The sequence below is a fragment of the Salvelinus alpinus genome, chromosome 10 (genome assembly GCF_045679555.1).
Source record: "Salvelinus alpinus chromosome 10, SLU_Salpinus.1, whole genome shotgun sequence".
Taxonomy (NCBI): domain Eukaryota; kingdom Metazoa; phylum Chordata; class Actinopteri; order Salmoniformes; family Salmonidae; genus Salvelinus; species Salvelinus alpinus.
The window spans coordinates 12513268-12536344 of NC_092095.1; the positions used below are offsets into that span (position 1 = coordinate 12513268).

At 46.4% G+C, this 23077-nt stretch overlaps 1 protein-coding gene across 1 annotated transcript in view; it reads left to right on the top strand.

Annotated features, from left to right (window-relative positions):
• LOC139531512 (docking protein 6-like) overlaps window positions 1-20786 on the top strand; it is a 148317-nt gene extending 127531 nt beyond the window's left edge. The window contains exon 8 of the mRNA XM_071328013.1: window positions 17205-20786. Within this exon, the coding sequence (XP_071184114.1) occupies window positions 17205-17362 (158 nt within the window). The 3' untranslated portion in view covers window positions 17363-20786. The remainder of the gene's footprint in view (window positions 1-17204) is intronic.
• The last annotated feature ends 2291 nt before the right edge of the window (window positions 20787-23077 follow it).

The window sequence follows — 23077 nt, forward strand, 5'->3', positions numbered from 1 at the left end:
CCCACGGCACGAACCCAAGGGGTGGAGCCAACCCGGACAGGAAGATCATGTCAGTGACTCAACCCACTCAAGTGACACACCCCTCCAAGGGATGGCATGGAAGAGCACCAGTAAGCCAGTGACTCACCTTCTGTAATAGGGTTTGAGGCAGAGAATCCCAGTGGAGAGAGGGGAACCGGCCAGGCAGAGACAGCAAGGGCGGTTCGTTGCTCCAGTGCCTTTCCGTTCACCTTTACACTCCTGGGCCAGACTACACTCAATCATAGGACCTACTGAAGATAGGACCTACTGAAGAGATGGGTCTTCAATAAAGACTTAAAGGTTGAGACCGAGTCTGCATCTCTCACATGGATAGGTAGACCATTCCATAAAAATGTAGCTCTATAGGAGAAGGCCCTGCCTCCAGCTGTTTGCTTAGAAATTCTATGGACAGTTAGGAGGCCTGCGTCCTGTGACCAAAGCATATGTGTAGGTATGTACGGCAGGACCAAATCGGAAAGATAGGTAGGAGCAAGCCCATGTAATGCTTTGTAGGTTAGCAGTAAAACCTTGAAATCAGCCCTAGCCTTAACAGAAAACCAGTGTAGAGAGGCTAGCACTGGAGTAATATGATCAAATGTTTTGGTTCTAGTCAAGATTCTAGCAGCCGTGTTTAGCACTAACTGAAGTTCACTACCAAGGTACGTACAAACTACCAAAGTAAGTACAAGCTACGTAGGTACACACAAGCCACCAAGGTACTCACAGCAGAGCTCAGCTAGACAGCTCAACAGAAAATATTATGTGAAAACACATGCGCACACACGCATATCTACACACGCATATCTACACACGCATATCCACACACGCATATCCACACACGCATATCTACACATGCATACAGTGGGGAGAACAAGTATTTGATACACTGCCGATTTTGCAGGTTTTCCTACTTACAAAGCATGTAGAGGTCTGTAATATTTATCATAGGTACACTTCAACTGTGAGAGACGGAATCTAAAACAAAAATCCAGAAAATCACATTGTATGATTTTTAAGTAATTAATTTGCATTTTATTGCATGACATAAGTATTTGATACATCAGAAAAGCAGAACTTAATATTTGGTACAGAAACCTTTGTTTGCAATTACAGAGATCATACGTTTCCTGGAGTTCTTGACCAGGTTTGCACACACTGCAGCAGGGATTTTGTCCCACTCCTCCATACAGACCTTCTCCAGATCCTTCAGGTTTCGGGGCTGTCGCTGGGCAATACGGACTTTCAGCGCCCTCCAAAGATTTTCTATTGGGTTCAGGTCTGGAGACTGGCTAGGCCACTCCAGGACCTTGAGATGCTTCTTACGGAGCCACTCCTTAGTTTCCCTGGCTGTGTGTTTCGGGTCGTTGTCATGCTGGAAGACCCAGCCACGACCCATCTTCAATGCTCTTACTGAGGGAAGGAGGTTGTTGGCCAAGATCTCGCGATACATGGCCCCATCCATCCTCCCCTCAATACGGTGCAGTCGTCCTGTCCCCTTTGCAGAAAAGCATCCCCAAAGAATGATGTTTCCACCTCCATGCTTCACGGTTGGGATGGTGTTCTTGGGGTTGTACTCATCCTTCTTCTTCCTCCAAACACGTCGAGTGGAGTTTAGACCAAAAAGCTCAATTTTTTTCTCATCAGACCACATGACCTTCTCCCATTCTTCCTCTGGATCATCCAGATGGTCATTGGCAAACTTCAGACGGGCCTGGACATGCCCTGGCTTGAGCAGGGGGACCTTGCGTGCGCTGCAGTATTTTAATCCATGACGGCATAGTGTGTTACTAATGGTTTTCTTTGAGACTGTGGTCCCAGCTCTCTTCAGGTCATTGACCAGGTCCTGCCGTGTAGTTCTGGGCTGATCCCTCACCTTCCTCATGATCATTGATGCCCCACGAGGTGAGATCTTGCATGGAGCCCCAGACCGAGGATGATTGACAGTCATCTTGAACTTCTTCCATTTTCTAATAATTGCGCCAACAGTTGTTGCCTTCTCACCAAGCTGCTTGCCTATTGTCCTGTAGCCCATCCCAGCCTTGTGCAGGTCTACAATTTTATCCCTGATGTCCTTACACAGCTCTCTGGTCTTGGCCATTGTGGAGAGGTTGGAGTCTGTTTGATTGAGTGTGTGGACAGGTGTCTTTTATACAGGTAACGAGTTCAAACAGGTGCAGTTAATACAGGTAATGAGTGGAGAACAGGAGGGCTTCTTAAAGAAAAACTAACAGGTCTGTGAGAGCCGGAATTCTTACTGGTTGGAAGGTGATCAAATACTTATGTCTTGCAATAAAATGCAAATTAATTACTTAAAAATCATACAATGTGATTTTCTGGATTTTTGTTTTAGATTCCGTCTCTCACAGTTGAAGTGTACCTATGATAAAAATTACAGACCTCTACATGCTTTGTAAGTAGGAAAACCTGCAAAATCGGCAGTGTATCAAATACTTGTTCTCCCCACTGTATCTACACACGCATATCTACACACGCATATCTACACACGCATATCTACACATATCTACACACGCATATCTACACACGCATATCTACACACGCATATCTACACACGCATATCTACACATATCTACACACGCATATCTACGCATATCTACACACGCATATCTACACACGCATATCTACGCATATCTACACACGCATATCTACGCATATCTACACACGCATATCTACACACGCATATCCACACACGCATATCTACACACGCATATCTACACACGCATATCTACACACATCTACACACGCATATCTACACACGCATATCTACACACGCATATCTACACACGCATATCTACGCATATCTACACACGCATATCTACACACGCATATCTACGCATATCTACACACGCATATCTACACACGCATATCTACGCATATCTACACACGCATATCTACACACGCATATCTACACACGCATATCTACACATATCTACACATGCATATCTACGCATATCTACACATATCTACACACGCATATCTACACACGCATATCTACACACGCATATCTACACACACATATCTACACAAACATACGTACACATACAAGCAAACACACAATGTATCGGTAGAGTACAGGCGCATTTGGACCAGATTCCCTGGGTCTCACTTTGCAGTTGATAAATATATATTGTGGTAAAGCAGTGAAATAACCGTATTGTAATGGGTACGAGGTGAGAGAGGTGAGATGGAATAAATGGAACACACCAGCCCCTTGTGTTTCAGTGGGCCCATAAGTATCATTTAATATAGCAAGCCAATGATAACCATTTAATACCCTTGATTATGACCATATTAATACTGTAGATTAATGGAAAGGTTCACCCATTTAGATTTTTGTATTGTTTTTTGTGTATCTCTGAGGGATATTCTATCGATTCCCCTGGGTCAACGTATAACGCTCTACCCAGCAGACTGTCGACCAATCGCGTTCACTTTGTCTTGCTGCGTCACGCAGGTTGCTAAGCGAATTGTCACGCAGTCCTTTCTCAAAGTCAGTGTAAATGTCAAGAAACGTGCCTAATGTCACAATTCCAAAGCTGTACGATATTACAGATAGCAAGTTAGTTATCTCATAACTCGAGAAAAATGTGTAATCTTGTAGTTCTTGTTGACGAAATCTGTGCTAATGTTCGGTTATTTAGGTAGCGCCCAATAGACTCCCATTCAGTCCTTGAAGGAGAGTGCTGCTTGTCCCAGAATCACCCAGAATGCACTGCGTTGCCCACTGACGTAGCATGGGCAAGGTTTCCCATCTCGTGAAAAGTATATCTGTTGTTGCGAATGTCAGACTCCACTCTGAGGCACATCGATCTGCAGGTTGAACATAGTGAGATTGTAGACTCCTAAATTGATAGTGCAGTTTGTTTAGGTGAATTCACAACTAGCTAGCTACTTCACATGCTGCTATTGTCATTGATATTATTGTGTGTAGATATGTTTGCTAGCTAGCTAGCCAGCCAGCCTGTACAGAGAGCATTGCATTGTGGATTTTGTAGTCAACTGAGTTGCAACAAAATTCCACAACGATTTTCCATGTTGCTAACAACCTTTATTTTAATATGAAGCCAAAATGAAACATTTATTCACAAAAAAATATTATTCTCATTTATTAGTGTTATTTAACACTGTACATTAAAGGAATGTGTGGTTTTGGGTGGATTTTTCCTTTATCTGAGTATGTGCTGAATTGAATGTGAGTGGATGTGAGAGAACCTGTGGACCAGACTAGCCGCCCTGTGGACCAGACTAATCCCCTGTGGACCAGACTAATCCCCTGTGGACCAGACTAGCCGCCCTGTGGACCAGACTAATCCCCTGTGGACCAGACTAGCCCCCTGTGGACCAGACTCGCCCCCTGTGGACAAGACTAATCCCCTGTGGACCAGACTCGCCCCCTGTGGACCAGACTTGCCCCCTGTGGACCAGACTAGCCCCCTGTGGACCAGACTAGCCGCCCTGTGGACCAGACTAATCCCCTGTGGACTAGACTAGCCCCCTGTGGACCAGACTAGCCCCCTGTGGACAAGACTAATCCCCTGTGGACCAGACTCGCCCCCTGTGGACCAGACTCGCCCCCTGTGGACCAGACTCGCCCCCTGTGGACCAGACTCGCCCCCTGTGGACCAGACTCGCCCCCTGTGGACCAGACTAATCCCCTGTGGACCAGACTAATCCCCTGTGGACCAGACTAGCCCCCTGTGGACCAGACTAATCCCATGTGGACCAGACTCGCCCCCTGTGGACCAGACTCGCCCCCTGTGGACCAGACTAGCCCCCTGTGGACCAGACTAGCCGCCCTGTGGACCAGACTAATCCCCTGTGGACTAGACTAGCCCCCTGTGGACCAGACTAGCCCCCTGTGGACAAGACTAATCCCCTGTGGACCAGACTCGCCCCCTGTGGACCAGACTCGCCCCCTGTGGACCAGACTCGCCCCCTGTGGACCAGACTCGCCCCCTGTGGACCAGACTCGCCCCCTGTGGACCAGACTAGCCCCCTGCAGACTAGCCCCCTGTGGACCAGACTAGCCCCCTGTGGACCAGACTAGCCCCCTGTGGACCAGACTAGCCCCCTGTGGACCAGACTAGCCCCCTGTGGACCAGACTAGCCCCCTGTGGACCAGAGTAGCCGCCCTGTGGACCAGACTCGCCCCCTGTGGACCAGACTCGCCCCCTGTGGACCAGACTAGCCGCCCTGTGGACCAGACTAATCCCCTGTGGACCAGACTAGCCCCCTGTGGACCAGACTAATCCCATGTGGACCAGACTAATCCCATGTGGACCAGACTCGCCCCCTGTGGACCAGACTAGCCCCCTGTGGACCAGACTAGCCGCCCTGTGGACCAGACTAATCCCCTGTGTACTAGACTAGCCCCCTGTGGACCAGACTAGCCCCCTGTGGACAAGACTAATCCCCTGTGGACCAGACTCGCCCCCTGTGGACCAGACTCGCCCCCTGTGGACCAGACTCGCCCCCTGTGGACCAGACTCGCCCCCTGTGGACCAGACTCGCCCCCTGTGGACCAGACTCGCCCCCTATGGACCAGACTCGCCCCCTGTGGACCAGACTAGCCCCCTGCAGACTAGCCCCCTGTGGACCAGACTAGCCCCCTGTGGACCAGACTAGCCCCCTGTGGACCAGACTAGCCCCCTGTGGACCAGACTAGCCCCCTGTGGACCAGACTAGCCGCCCTGTGGACCAGAGTAGCCGCCCTGTGGACCAGACTAGCCCCCTGTGGACCAGACTAGCCGCACTGTGGACCAGACTAGCCCCCTGTGGACCAGACTAGCCCCCTGTGGACCAGACTAGCCGCCCTGTGGACCAGACTAGCCGCCCTGTGGACCAGACTAGCCCCCTGTGGACCAGACTAGCCGCCCGTGGACCAGACTAGCCCCCCGTGGACCAGACTAGCCCCCCGTGGACCAGACTAGCCCCCCGTGGACCAGACTAGCCCCCTGTGGACCAGACTAGCCCCCTGTGGACCAGACTAGCCCCCTGTGGACCAGACTAACCCCCTGTGGACCAGACTAGCCCCCTGTGGACCAGACTAGCCCCCTGTGGACCAGACTAGCCCCCTGTGGACCAGACTAGCCCCCTGTGGACAAGACTAGCCCCCTGTGGACCAGACTAGCCCCCTGTGGACCAGACTAGCCCCCTGTGGACCAGACTAGCCCCCTGTGGACAAGAATAATCCCCTGTGGACCAGACTAATCCCCTGTGGACCAGACTAGCCACCCTGTGGACCAGACTAATCCCCTGTGGACCAGACTAGCCCCCTGTGGACCAGACTAGCCCCCTGTGGACAAGACTAATCCCCTGTGGACAAGACTAATCCCCTGTGGACAAGACTAATCCCCTGTGGACCAGACTCGCCCCCTGTGGACCAGACTCGCACCCTGTGGACCAGACTCGCACCCTGTGGACCGGACTCGCCCCCTGTGGACCGGACTCGCCCCCTGTGGACCGGGCTAGCCCCCTGTGGACCGGACTAGCCCCCTGTGGACCGGACTAATCCCCTGTGGACCGGACTCGCCCCCTGTGGACCTGACTAGCCCCCTGTGGACCAGACTCGCCCCCTGTGGAGCAGACTCGCCCCCTGTGGAACAGACTAGCCTCCTGTGGACCAGACTAGACTTGATGTCACCTGTAAAATCCACTTCAATCAGTTTAGATGAAAGGGAGGAGAAAGGTTAAAGAAGGATGTTTAAGCCTTGAGACAATTGAGACATGGATTGTGTATGTGTGCCATTCAGAGGGGGAATGGGAAAGAGCAAATATTTAAGTGCCTTGGAACGAGGTCTTGGTTTTTTCATGCTCAACAGTTTCCTGTGTGTATCAAGAATGGTCCACCACCCAAAGGACATCCAGTCAACTTGACACAACTGTGGAAAGCATTGGAGTCAACATGGGCCAGCATCCCTGTAGAACACTTTCGACACCTTGTAGAGTCCATGCCCCGACTAATTGAGGGGGGGGAAGGGGGGGTGCAACTCAATATTATGACTGTATTAATGTTTTGTACACTCAGTGTATAATAACAGTACAGTTACTATATTAACACTGAATATGGTCTGATTTGGGTGTGAGTGGAAAGTGTTTGACTAGCCCCCTGTGTGTCACTGTGCCGTGATGATTTGGCAATCGGCATGCTCAATTGGCTGAGTCTTGGTGGGGTTGTGTTTAAATACCCAGAAGCACCCTGGAATAATGAAGGAACTGTCACGCCCTGGCCTTAGTTATCTTTGTTTTCTTTATTATTTTAGGTCAGGGTGTGACATGGGGGATGTTTGTGTGTGTGTGTCTCGTCTTGGGTGGTTGTATTATCTAGGGGGTTTTGTAGAGTTCATGGGATTGTGTTCAGTGTAGGTGTTCATGTAAGTCTATGGTTGCCTGAGTGGTTCTCAATCAGAGACAGCTGTCTATCGTTGTCTCTGATTGGGAGCCATATTTAAGGCAGCCATAGGCATTAGGCAGGTTGTGGGTAATTGTCTATGTCTATGTTGCATGTGTGCACGTAGTTTGTATAGCTTTACGATCGTTTTTGTATTAGTTTGTCAGTGTTCTTCAGTTGTCGTCTTCGTTATATTAAAAGAAGATGTATTCATATCACGCTGCGCCTTGGTCCTCTCATTCACCTCAAGACGATTGTGACAGGAACACTGGTTCTCGTCCCATCCAGCTCTGTTGCTTCGCTATATGTTTATTTATTTATTTTTCCTCTCTCATTCAGTTAATCAGAAAACCAGAAGAAAATTAGTTGCTTTATTTGTGTGTGTGAAAGTTTCTGTTTCGATTAGAAATGTTAGAGACTTCATGAATAGTTTGGTCTGCTTGGAAATGAAATGGGTACAGGTAAGGTAGCAGGGGTAACTGTATGAATAGCATCCATACACTTATTTGAACCTTTTCAGTACAGTCAGGCTACACACGGCATTAATGCACCTTTACAGGTAGATCCAGGTTTGAGTGTCCACATCAAAAGTGGCAGGTTGACACTACCGTATAATATAATATAATCTCAGAATTGAAGAACACAAAGTTGGCATTTGTAATTTTTTGAGATGGTACATTTCGCACAATATTCCATGTTTTGGTGACATGTGCAAAGCATATATTTTAGTTCAAAACCATGTTTCATCTTCAATTAAACCTTTTGTTATTTCTGTTTTCTCTGATATACTTGACACTTTAATCAGTAAATATATAGAAAACAACTTCCCCTTAGTCAAAGAAGATAGCAAATACAGTTCCTCTCTACGTAAATGTCTTAGCAATAACCATAAGACAGAATGACTGGCTTTTGATATCCTCACTAACGCTCCAGCATTCTTTTTAATAGTATGCAGATTTTGCAAGAGGATAATGGTGCTCTGTGTTTTCCACTGAGAGATTGTTGTAGCATAGAAATAATATGTGCACTTTAAAGTTTTAATTGCAGGAGAAAAACACACGCCCCAACGACTGTCTGAAAAGCCCCAACGACTGTCTGAAAAGCCCCAGCGACTGTCTGAAACGCCCCAACGACTGTCTGAAACGCCCCAACGACTGTCTGAAACGCCCCAACGACTGTCTGAAATGCCCCAACGACTGTCTGAAACGCCCCAACGACTGTCTGAAACGCCCCAACGACTGTCTGAAACGTCCCAACGACTGTCTGAAACGTCCCAAAACGCCCCAACGACTGTCTGAAACGTCCCAAAACGCCCCAACAACTGACTGAAACGTCCCAAAACGCCCCAACGACTGTCTGAAACGTCCCAAAACGCCCCAACGACTGTCTGAAACGTCCCAAAATGCCCCAACGACTGTCTGAAACGCCCCAAAACGCCCCAACGACTGTCTGAAACGACCCAAAGACTGTCTGAAACGCCCCAACGACTGTCTGAAACGCCCCAACGACTGTCTGAAACGCCTCAAAACGTCCCAACGACTGTCTGAAACGCCTCAAAACGCCCCAACGACTGTCTGAAACGCCTCAAAACACCCCAACGACTGTCTGAAACGCCCCAAAACGTCCCAACGACTGTCTGAAACGCCCCAACGACTGTCTGAAACGCCCCAACGACTGTCTGAAACGCCTCAAAACGTCCCAACAACTGTCTGAAACGCCTCAAAACGCCCTAACGACTGTCTGAAACGTCCCAAAACGCCCCAACGACTGTCTGAAACGTCCCAAAACGCCCCAACGACTGTCTGAAACGCCCCAAAACGCCCCAACGACTGTCTGAAACGCCCCAAAACGCCCCAACGACTGTCTGAAACGACCCAGCGACTGTCTGAAACGCCCCAACGACTGTCTGAAACGCCTGAAAACGTCCCAACGACTGTCTGAAACGCCCCAAAACGTCCCAACGACTGTCTGAAACGCCTCAAAACGCCCCAACGACTGTCAGAAACGCCTCAAAACGCCCCAGCGACTGTCTGAAACGCCCCAACGACTGTCTGAAATGCCCCAAAGACTGTCTGAAATGCCCCAATGACTGTCTGAATCGCCCCAGCGACTGTCTGAAACGACCCAGCGACTGTCTGAAACGCCCCAGCGTCTGTCTGAAATGCCCCAATGACTGTCTGAAATGCCCCAATGACTGTCTGAAAGGCCCCAAAGATTGTCTGAAATGCCCCAATGACTGTCTGAAATGCCCCAACGACTGTCTGAAACGTCCCAAAACGCCCCAACGACTGTCTGAAACGCCTCAAAACGTCCCAACGACTGTCTGAAACGCCCCAACGACTGTCTGAAACGCCTCAAAACGTCCCAACGACTGTCTGAAACGTCCCAAAACGCCCCAACGACTGTCTGAAACGTCCCAAAACGCCCCAACGACTGTCTGAAACGTCCCAAAACGCCCCAGCGACTGTCTGAAATGCCCCAAAGACTGTCTGAAATGCCCCAATGACTGTCTGAAACGCCCCAGCGACTGTCTGAAATGCCCCAATGACTGTCTGAAATGCCCCAATGACTGTCTGAAACGTCCCAAAACGCCCCAACGACTGTCTGAAACGCCTCAAAACGTCCCAACGACTGTCTGAAACGCCCCAACGACTGTCTGAAACGCCTCAAAACGTCCCAACGACTGTCTGAAACGTCCCAAAACGCCCCAACGACTGTCTGAAACGTCCCAAAACGCCCCAGCGACTGTCTGAAATGCCCCAATGACTGTCTGAAATGCCCCAATGACTGTCTGAAATGCCCCAATGACTGTCTGAAACGCCCCAGCGACTGTCTGAAACGACCCAGCGACTGTCTGAAATGCCCCAGCGACTGTCTGAAATGCCCCAATGACTGTCTGAAATGCCCCAATGACTGTCTGAAATGCCCCAGCGACTGTCTGAAACGCCCCAGCGACTGTCTGAAATGCCCCAAAGACTGTCTGAAATGCCCCAATGACTGTCTGAAATGCCCCAATGACTGTCTGAAACGTCCCAAAACGCCCCAACGACTGTCTGAAACGCCTCAAAACGTCCCAACGACTGTCTGAAACGCCCCAACGACTGTCTGAAACGCCTCAAAACGTCCCAACGACTGTCTGAAACGTCCCAAAACGCCCCAGCTACTGTCTGAAATGCCCCAATGACTGTCTGAAATGCCCCAATGACTGTCTGAAATGCCCCAATGACTGTCTGAAACGTCCCAAAACGCCCCAATGACTGTCTGAAACGCCCCAAAACGCCCCAGCGACTGTCTGAAACGCCCCAACGACTGTCTGAAACGCCCCAATGACTGTCTGAAACGCCCCAACGACTGTCTGAAATGCCCCAAAGACTGTCTGAAATGCCCCAGCGACTGTCTGAAATGCCCCAAAGACTGTCTGAAATGCCCCAATGACTGTCTGAAATGCCCCAATGACTGTCTGAAACGTCCCAAAACGCCCCAACGACTGTCTGAAACGCCTCAAAACGCCCCAACGACTGTCTGAAACGCCTTCTACTTCTCTCTCCCTGGTGCTTGCCTCCCTCTCTCTCTTCCCCTTCCTATCTCTTTGTCTATCTGTCTTTCTCTCCTTTTCTGCCTCCCCCGTACACACTCTCATTCTCTCTCCCTCTCTGCAACGCAAAGTGTTCAACAGTTATCCGCCTATCTGCAGCAGCATTAGCAATTCTAATAGCAGTGTTCTGATTTGATCCTTTCAGAGTGATGAAATGGAATTTTACTACGGTCCATGGTGTGTGTGTGTGTGTGTGTGTGTGTGTGTGTGTGTGTGTGTGTGTGTGTGTGTGTGTGTGTGTGTGTGTGTGTGTGTGTGTGTGTGTGTGTGTGTGTGTGTGTGTGTGTGTGTGTGTGTGTGTGTGTGTGAGGTTTCTTCGTCCAGAGCTTGGATCTTGACAAACCCACCCACGCTCTGTCACACAAACCCACCCACGCCCTCAGTCACACAAACCCACCCACGCTCTGTCACACAAACTCACCCACGCTCTGTCACACCAACCCACCCACGCTCTCAGTCACACCAACCCACCCACGCTCTCAGTCACACCAACCCACCCACGCTCTGTCACACCAACCCACCCACGCTCTCAGTCACACCAACCCACCCACGCTCTCAGTCACACAAACCCACCCACGCTATCAGTCACACAAACCCACCCACGCTCTCAGTCACACAAACCCACCAACGCTCTCAGTCACACAAACCCACCCACGCTCTCAGTCACTCAAACCCACCCACGCTCTCAGTCACACAAACCCACCCACGCTCTCAGTCACACAAACCCACCAACGCTCTGTCACACAAACCCACCAACGCTCTCAGTCACACAAACCCACCAACGCTCTCAGTCACACAAATCCACCCACGCTCTCAGTCACACAAACCCACCCACGCTCTCAGTCACACCAACCCACCTACGCTCTCAGTCACACAAACCCACCCACGCTCTCAGTCACACCAACCCACCTACGCTCTCAGTCACACAAATCCACCCACGCTCTCAGTCACACAAACCCACCCACGCTCTCAGTCACACCAACCCACCTACGCTCTCAGTCACACAAACCCACCCACGCTCTCAGTCACACCAACCCACCTACGCTCTCAGTCACACGAACCCACCCACGCTCTCAGTCACACAAACCCACCCACGCTCTCAGTCACACAAACCCACCCACGCTCTCAGTCACACCAACCCACCCACGCTCTGTCACACAAACCCACCTACGCTCTCAGTCACACAAACCCACCCACGCTCTCAGTCACACAAACCCACCCACGCTCTCAGTCACACAAATCCACCCACGCTCTGTCACACAAACCCACCTACGCTCTGTCACACAAACCCACCCACGCCCTCAGTCACACAAACCCACCCACGCCCTCAGTCACACAAACCCACCCACGCTCTGTCACACCAACCCACCTACACTCTCAGTCACACAAACCCACCTATGCACTCAGTCACACAAACCCACCCACGCTCTGTCACTCAAACCCACCCATGCTCTCAGTCACACAAACCCACCCACGCTCTCAGTCACTCAAACCCACCCACACTCTCAGTCACTCAAACCCACCCACGCCCTCAGTCACACAAACCCACCCACGCCCTCAGTCACACCAACCCACCCACGCCCTCAGTCACACCAACCCACCCACGCCCTCAGTCACACCAACCCACCCACACTCTAAGTCACTCAAACCCACCCACACTCTCAGTCACTCAAACCCACCCACGCCCTCAGTCACACCAACCCACCCACGCCCTCAGTCACACCAACCCACCCACGCCCTCAGTCACACCAACCCACCCACGCCCTCAGTCACACCAACCCACCCACGCCCTCAGTCACACCAACCCACCAACGCCCTCAGTCACTCAAACCCTGCTGTTTATGGTCCAGCAGATGATCAGCTCTGTTGTATTTTCTCACTGTGAGCCGGACTGTCATTTTCCAGCCTACATTGTGGTGGGTAGAGAAAGGGATTCTCTTGGCAGAGACAGAAGAGGGTTGTGGTTGGCTGCACTCCGGCTGTTTCACAAATCTAATAAGGAGAAAAAAGAGAATTGTCCCTCTTTCCCCTGTTGCGGTCTCAGTGATTTTCAAAAGTGATGATAGGAGTGAACAGTGGAGGATCTGTACTGGGAACATTTTGAAGTGGATAATTTGACTTGTGTGTGTGTGACTCACTCCACCTGTTCTGTATGAAACCCACTGCTGTGATTGGCTTCACATAATCCACTTCACATCACACTGGCTTCTCTCTCTCTCTTTACCCACCCCCCTTTAGCTCCCTCTGTAATCAAATAGTCCTCATCCTTTCTCTGCCCCTTCTTCCACGCCCATGTTTTATGTGGAAGAGTCACTGGTAGGCAGACAGACAGACAGACACACACAGGCATACACACAGACACACAGACAGACAGACAGACAGACACACAGACACACAGACACAGAGAGTGGCACAGACCAGTGACCACCCAGCCAACTCCCTCCAGATAGGATCCAGCCACAGCTGGACCAGACCAGTGACCACCCAGCCAACACCCTCCAGATAGGTAGAACACCTGCAGTGTAGAACACCTGCAGTATAGAACACCTGTAGTGTAGAACACCTGCAGTGTAGAACACCTGCAGTGTAGAACACCTGCAGTATAGAACACCTGCAGTGTAGAATACCTGTAGTGTAGAATACCTGCAGTGTAGAACACCTGCCATGTAGAACACCTGCAGTGTAGAACACCTGTAGTGTAGAACACCTGCAGTATAGAACACCTGTAGTGTAGAACACCTGCAGTGTAGAATACCTGTAGTGTAGAATACCTGCCATGTAGAACACCTGCCATGTAGAACACCTGCCATGTAGAACACCTGCAGTGTAGAACACCTGCAGTATAGAACACCTGCAGTGTAGAACACCTGCAGTATAGAACACCTGCAGTCTAGAACACCTGCCATGTAGAACACCTGCAGTGTAGAACACCTTCAGTATAGAACACCTGCAGTGTAGAACACCTGCAGTATAGAACACCTGCAGTGTAGAACACCTGCAGTGTAGAACACCTGCAGTGTAGAACACCTGTAGTGTAGAACACCTGCAGTGTAGAACACCTGCAGGTATAGAACACCTGCAGTGTAGAACACCTGCAGTGTAGAACATAACTGATGATTTGCAATTCATGAATTCAGCTTCAGTTCATCTCAAGAGCTGCCTGCCCCAATCCCTGTTTAATAAGACCAATCCCGGTGTACTATAATTGCTTTGGCCTATTAGATTGGATAGTCTAGAGGGTTCTTGACCTCATGATATTTTGACTGTCATTAAGATCTCTCAGTGAAAAACACCACCCAGTATCTATTATTAAGAACCAGTCTCAGTGAAAAACACCACCCAGTATCCATTATTAAGAACCAGTCTCAGTGAAAAACACCACCCAGTATCCATTATTAAGAACCAGTCTCAGTGAAAAACACCACCCAGTATCCATTATTAAGAACCAGTCTTAGTGAAAAACACCACCCAGTATCCATAATTAAGACCAGTCTCAGTGAAAAACACCACCCAGTATCCATTATTAAGACCAGTCTCATTGAAAAGCACCACCCAGTATCCATTATTAAGACCAGTCTCAGTGAAAACACCACCCAGTATCCATTATTAAGAACCAGTCTCAGTGAAAATCACCACCCAGTATTCATTATTAAGACCAGTCTAATTGGAAAAACACCACCCAGTAGCCATTATTAAGACCAGTCTCAGTGAAAAACACCACCCAGTATCTATTATTAAGACCAGTCTCAGTGAAAAACACCACCCAGTATCCATTATTAAGACCAGTCTTAGTGAAAAACACCACCCATTGTCTATTATTAAGACCAGTCTCAGTGAAAAACACCACCCAGTATCCATTATTAAGACCAGTCTTAGTGAAAAACACCACCCAGTATCCATTATTAAGACCAGTCTCAGTGAAAACACCACCCAGTATCCATTATTAAGAACCAGTCTCAGTGAAAAACACCACCCAGTATCTATTATTAAGACCAGTCTCAGTGAAAAACACCACCCAGTATCCATTATTAAGACCAGTCTCAGTGAAAAACACCACCCAGTATCCATTATTAAGACCAGTCTCAGTGAAAAACACCACCCAGTATCCATTATTAAGACCAGTCTTAGTGAAAACACCACCCAGTATCCATTATTAAGACCAGTCTTAGTGAAAAACACCACCCAGTATCCATTATTAAGACCAGTCTTAGTGAAAAACACCACCCAGTATCCATTATTAAGACCAGTCTCAGTGAAAACACCACTCAGTATCCATTATTAAGAACCAGTCTTAGTGAAAAACACCACCCAGTATCCATTATTAAGACCAGTCTCAGTGAAAAACACCACCCAGTATCTATTATTAAGACCAGTCTCAGTGAAAAACACCACCCAGTATCCATTATTAAGACCAGTCTTAGTGAAAAACACCACCCAGTGTCTATTTACATCCCTGTTTCCACAGATATTCAATAACAGGAAGTCTGAAGCAATTTTGATAATACAATTTGAATTTAGAAAGAGAGGAGTTTTTACTGAGGTTGTTTTGTGGTGCAGAGAAATATGCTAAATGTTTAGGACTGTACAGTACAACAATTCAAACACTGGGAACTGTACATCACAGTAGGCTGCTGAAGGGGCTGACGGCTCGTAATAATGGCCGGAACGGCATAAATGGAATGTCATCAAACACTTGGAAACTGTGGAAACCATAGAAAACATGTGTTTGATGTATTTGATACCATTCCGTTCATTCCGCTCCAGTCATAACCACGAGCCCATTCTCCCCAATCCACCAATCTCCAGTGGTACATACCTACCTACCTAGCACGTACCTATCTACCTACCTACGTACGCACCTAGTACCATACCTACGTATGTAATTACATACACACACATCACAGGAGGTTGCTGAGGGGAAGACGGCTCATCATAATGGCAGGACTGGAGTAAATGGAATGGCATCAAACACATGGAAATATATTTGATGTATTTAATGCCATTCCACAGATTCCTCTCCAGCCATTACCACAAGCCCATCCTCCCCAATTAAGGTTCCAACAGCCGCCTGTGATACACATTTGCACTCCTACTGAAATGCAAAATGATTAAAACCCAAAACAAATACCTTTTTAAGTTATACAACCTATCCTGTCTCGTCTTCCAAGCTTTGGAAATAAAAATTGCAACCAGGAATACTTATGTTCTGAATAGCCATTCAAGTCTTTCTTCATCATCAGTACTCCAGAATAGTTCTGGTTTCTGTTGTTGCATTTTTTCAAACAAGGTCACTCTTAAATCATCATATAAAGGACAGTCAGATAAAAAGTGCAGTTCATTCTCCATCTCCCCTAAATCACAGACGGTACATAGCCGCTCATCTTAATCTATGACATTGAACATGCCGACTTCAATAGCCAGAGGCAGTATCTCGGTTCTCAACAAGGACCTTTACATTTGTTGTTAGGTGACATGTCACATAGGGTTCTGGATCATAGCTGTTTTTCATCTAGTTGTAAGTTCTGTGTTTTTTGTTTTAGCCATATATCAGTTGACACATTTTGTCTTTGTAGGTAAGGGTTACGTTGTGTTTGATTGACATTGCCTCGTATCTGGTATCTAAATACGTTTTCTAGATCAGCTTCCTTAAATATGTAATTGAGTTCCTTTGTCCATGGGGTAGTCGTGTGTTTTATCCCAGTTGAAATATTATTTATTATTCTGTCCTCTTGCATATTGATAAGACGGTTCCATAAACATTTTACCCTTCTGCCTTATTTTACCGGGCTCCCATCCCATGTCTCCTTGAATAGCAAGGCTTGGGACAAGCTTATGTACTCCAAGGAAACATCTCCTGTCTCTGTTTTGACTTGAGTTAGCTGTTTGCAGAATGAAACAATGTAAAGTATGTACCACAGGAGGCTGTTGAGGGGAGGACGGCTCATAGCAATGGCTGGAAAGGAACCAATAGAATGTCATCAAACACAGAAACCATGGAAACCATGTGTTTGATGTATCTGATACCATTCCACCCCTTCCTCTCCAGCCATTACCACGAGCCCGTCCTCCCCAATTAAGGTGCCGCCAACCTCCTGTGGTATGTACTAGTATGGACATTGGGATGTAGTGTAGCCAGAGAGACTGTCCTCTTCCTCACCACGGGCCTTCTGTTGTTTCCAGGTACTAGCCTGACGATGACCCTGATGACCCGAGCACAGACCTTCCCCAGCTTTGTCTCTGGAAAGACAGAAGAAGAGCAGTCCTCACAGCGCCAGGAAGAGGCACTATCCCCCTCCAGTGGCTACGGCTCAAACTGCAGCCAGGTGACGCTCCAATGACAAGTACCTTCAGAACAAAACTGGACATTCCAAAACTTTAGAAAGCCTGTAGAAAAATGTAAAGGAACATGTATGATATATCATTTTATGTTAATACATTATGATGATAGTGTTAATTGTAGACAGGTATGTATATATATATATATACTTATGAAAGGATTATTGGGGGACACCTGCTGGGTCCCGTTCATTAGGGAGATCTGTTCTACCTTTCTGTAATGTTTGTGGCTGTTTCAGTCTGTTCACCTGCAACAAGCACCACGTCCTTTCATTTGAAAATGCTCTGCTTGTCCAAGAGTACAGGTCTGTACATATAGTATGTGTAGAATCATCCCAACTTCAAAAGGCATGAACAAATACATACGATTAAAATATTAGCAAAGTCTGAGAAACAGGACCGTAGGCTTAGACTTTCTAACTCTGACCTTTGTGGGCTCCCGAGTGGCGCAGAGGTCTAAGGCACTGCATCTCCATGCTTCAGACATCACTACAGACACCCTGGTTCGAATCCAGACTGTATCACAACCGGCTGTGATTGGGAGTTCCATAGGGCAGCGCACAATTGGCCAAGCGTTGTCTGGTGTAGGCCGTCATTGTAAAATAAGAATTTGTTCTTAAATGACTTGCCTTGTTAAATTACATTTAAAATACAGTGTCAAGAAAAAGTATGTGAACCCTTTGGAAATACCTGGATTTCTGCATAAATTGGTGATAAGATTTGATTTGATCTTCATCTAGGTCACAACAATACATATTCTTCTTAAACTAATAATACACCAACAATTATACAATTTCATGTCTTTATTGAACACACCGTGTAAACATTCACAGTGAAGGGTGGAAAAAGTATGTGAACCCTTGGATTTAATAACTATTTGACCTTCCTTTTTGAAGCAATAACCTCAACCAAACATTTTCTGTAGTTGCGGATCAGACCTGCACAACGGTCAGGAGGAATTGTGGATTACTTACTATTTGACCCTCCTTTGGCAGCAATAATCTCAACCAACAGTCAAGAGGAATTTTGGACCATTCCCCTTTACAAAACTGTTTCAGTTCAGCAATATTCTTGGGATGTCTAGTGTGAACTGCTCTCTTGAGGTCATGCCACAACATCTCAATCGGGTTGAGGTCAGGACTCTAGAAGGCGAATTTTCTTCTGTTGAAGCGATTATGCTGTTGATTTACTTCTGTGTTTCAGGTCGTTGTCCTGTTACATCACCAAACTTCTGTTGAGCTTCAATTGGCGGACAGATAGCCTAACATTCTCCTGTAAAATGTCTTGATAAACATCCAAATTCAATTTTTCGTCGATGATAGGAAGCTGTCCAGGCCCTGAGGCAGCAAAGCAGCCCCAAACCATGATGTTCCCTCCACCATACTTTACAGTTGGGATGAGGTTTTGATGTTGGTGTCCTATGCCTTTTTTTCTCCACAGATAGTGTTGTGTGTTCCTTCCAAGCAACTCAACTTTAGTTTAATCTGTCCACAGAATATTTTGCCAGTAGCGCTGTGGAACATCCAGGTGCACTTTTGCAAACTTCAGACAGCAATGTCCAGCAATGTTTTTTTTGGACAGCAGTGGTTTTCTTCTGTGGTGTCCTCTCATGACCACCATTCTTGTTTAGTGTTTTACGTATCGTACACTTGTCAACAGAGATGTTAGCATGTTCCAGAGATTTCTGTAATTCTTTAGCTGACACTCTAGGATTCTTCTTAACCTCATTGAGCATTCTGTACTGTGCTCTTACAGTCATCTTTGCAGAACGGCCACTCCTAGGGAGAGTAGCAACAGTGCTGAACTTTCTCCATTTATAGACACTTGGTCTTACCGTGGACTGATGAACAACAAGGCTTTAAGAGATACTTTCATAACCATTTCCAGCTTTATGCAAGTCTAACAATTCTTAAACTAAGGTCTTCTGAGATCACTTTTGTTCGAGGAATGGTTCAGGCAATGATTCTTGTGAATAGCAAACTCAAAATTTGTGTGTGTTTTTTATAGGGCAAAGCATCTCTAACCAACATCTCCAATCTTGTCTCATTGATTGGACTCCAGGTTAGCTGACTCCTGACTCTAATTAGCTTTTGGAGAAGTCATTAGATGAGTGTTTCACATACATTTGTCTAACCTACACTGTGAATGTTTAAATGATGTATTCAATATAGACAAGAAAAATACAATTATTTGTGTGTTATTAATTTAAGCACACTATGTTTGTCTATTGTTGTGACTTAGATGAAGATCAGATCAAATGTGATGACCAATTTATGCAGAGATCCAGGTAATTCCAAAGCGTTCACATACTTTTTCTTGCCACTGTATATATTGTTAACAAGCGGTTTGATGCCTTCTGTGTGGAGCCCCCAGAGCTGTTCTGACTACTGGTGTGTTCCAGACCTTGCACCTTGTCCTCCAGCCACAGAATGAAGTGCCTTGTGATGCATGCCGACTGCAGTGTGACACTACTGTACCAGACACAGGCCTCTGTCTCTGTGTCTGTCATTGTTAGCGATGATTACCGTACATCTCTGGAGCAAGACATTCGGAAAATAGTCTTGTCCATTTGTATTACATTTTTTAAGTCTTGTCATTATCTGAGAAATTATACAGTTTCCACCAATTCACAGTTTCCAAGAACACAAAGTCAATGTTCACAAGAAAAGACAATCTGTTTATTGAGGTACTCAGATGAGCATATTTGTCCAAAACTGTTTATCCCATTAAATATTTTGTCAAAGTTTGATTATTTATTTTCATAGCGGTAGACATGTTTATATGGAATCCCCAAAAACATCCAAGGCACAGTATAAAATTATAACCATGAATATCATGTATTTAGATCACACCATTAGCTGTTTGTTTAGTTCTACTTAACACACATGTGAATCAATTTAACCTCAACGTTGGTTGGATTAACAAAGAAAGTGCCCTTCTACGAAAGGTTCTCGTTATCTATTTGTTACGATGTTAATTAACGGTGTAAAACTGTAAAGGGAGGAATCGGTGCCAGTTAGTTTGGAGTATTTAAATCACTATGGTAAGGAGAGAAAGTATTTCCAGGCTGTTCTGTGACATTCGTCATTTGCTGTTTTCCACGTTACATGTCCTTCTCCTGTTGTTTATGTCAGCCATCTTGTTTTAATAAAGTTGAGGAATACACACAGGAGGTTTTCTGTCCGGCACTACACTACACATTGGTAATGTTCCTACCACCACAATGTTAGTTTGATGTTAACGTCTAAATAGTCACACACTATATGCGTTTGTGTGTTTGTTTTTTTACTTTGTCGTAATATGTGTTAATAGCACTTTTAATACATTGAGTGTAGGATTACTTTATTCACTCACTCAATGTATATACTGTATGTAATATGTTTTTCCCCCCGATGAGGTAAGAGAATAAATTGAATGTACATGCTGTCAAGGTATACTATGTCTTCTTTTTTGTATTTCTTCTGCGTCTTCTTCGTTCTGCTGACGATACATTTCTCAGTTGATTTACCCCACGTGTAACAGGGCTAAATGCAGTTGCATTAGGTTACCTGATAAGCCGGTAAGTAACTAGGGCAGAGATTCAATCAAAAGCGCGTTGCAATGTGCTTTAAAAGTCAATTTTGCAGACATTCGCGAAGATCGCATTCATGGCAAGCGCTGCGGATGTCGACTGAGCGGAAATGACCTCAAACAGTTATGTGCAATTCGCTTGTTTACAAAACACCTTTTGATTTAAACCCGGGTCAACACTCCTAGAAAATACCAATCGATGTCACGGTTGGTTTTCTTATTTAGTTCACATGAGGTCATTAAAGTCACAGAGAAACAGACTGTATCAGCACCTATTGTACAGATGCTTAATGTATGCTTAATACATTGACAAGACTAAAACCCTGTATTCCCACATTGTCCATTGTTCTTCCTCTTCCTGCTGAGAGGTCTTTCATTCCCAAGATTTCAGTTATGTTCTTAGCTGTGAGTATATTTTAAATTTTGTCTAATCGCAGCATTCATGTACACTGAGTGTACAAAACATTAAGAACACCTTCCTAATACCTCAATGTTATTCTTAGCCATGAATAGAATTATATTTTGTCCGACACAGTCAGAATGATTTCCAATCACAGTATTCATATACACTGAGTGTACAAAACATTAAGAACACCTTCCTAGTATTGAGGTGCACCCCCCCACCACCCCAACCCCGCATTTTTGATACACACAGGACACTGTTGAGTGTGCAAAAAACAGCAACGTTGCAGTTCTTGACACAAACCTGTGTACTTGGCACCTACTATCAGACCCCGCTCAAAGGCACTTACATTTTTGTCTTGTCCATTCACCCTCTAAATGGCACACATGCACAATCCATGTCTCAGTTGTCTCAAGGCTTAAACATTCTTCTTTAACCTGTTTCCTCCCCTTCATCTACTCTGATTGAAGTGGATTTAACAGGTGACATCAATAAGGGATTGTAGCTTTCACATGGATTCACCTGGTCGGTCTATGTCATGGAAAGAGCAGGTGTTCTTAATGTTTTGTAGACTCAGTGTAGATTCTACAGTTAGAATGAGAATTAATATTTGATCTATGGCTTAGATGCAAGGAACATACACTGTTTCATCTGATGATTATAATTTTACATCAGAGAAATTCCATGACAACATTCCATGAGAACCCACAGAGCCCATTTGCATAATAACAACCAGGAAATACAGCATTTCCTGAGGATGACACGGCATGATTGCTTTGTTCTTTGTCACACAATTGAGTTAGAGACGATTGTGAGGATTTGAATAGAGAATGTGATAGTTTCTAATGGTGAACGTTTTTAATGACAGTTTGCTTAGGGAGTTACTGAGTTCTGCCTGTGAAGCCTTCAACGATACATCTTTAGGTCAGACAGGGGTCTGTAACACAGCACTGAGGTCAGAGGTCAGACAGGGGTCTGTAACACAGCACTGCTCCCTATCTCGCCTCTTAGTGTGTGGACGTATGGTGTGTATGTTGGCATACACTGGCATATCTCCCCTCTGATTGGTCCCCTTCCTCATCCTGTCATGCACAGGCACGTTCTGATAGTCGTTGCAGGAATAGAAAGACATTAGAAATTAGAGAATATATATATATATTAGAGATGTGCCACAGACTGATTCATGGAAACAAGAGGATACTCTATGATGAACCTAATACTATTATGTTAATATCCAGTATCCACATGATCAGGAAATGACGAGAGATAATGTTATATTTTTACCTGTCTCTGAGCTGGATGCAATTTGATCCTGTACTCCTCTCTCCTCTTCTTCTTTCTGGAGAGACAGACATAGACAGAGAGTAAGACAAGAGTCAGAGAGAGAGACAGAAACAGAGAGAGAGACAGAGAGAGAGAGAAACAGAGTGAAAGAGAGTCAGAGAGAGAGAGAGAGTCAGAGAGAGAGTCAGAGAGTCAGAGAAAGAGACAGTCAGAGAGAGAGACAGAGAGAGAGAGAGAGAGAGAGAGAGAGAAAGACACAGATAGGCAGAGAGACAGATAGACACACACACACACACACACACACACACACACACACACACACACACACACACACACACACACACACACACACACACACACACACACACACACACACACACACACACACACACACACACACACACAAACACACACACACACACACACACACATTATCCTAGCCCACACTCTATTGTAAGTA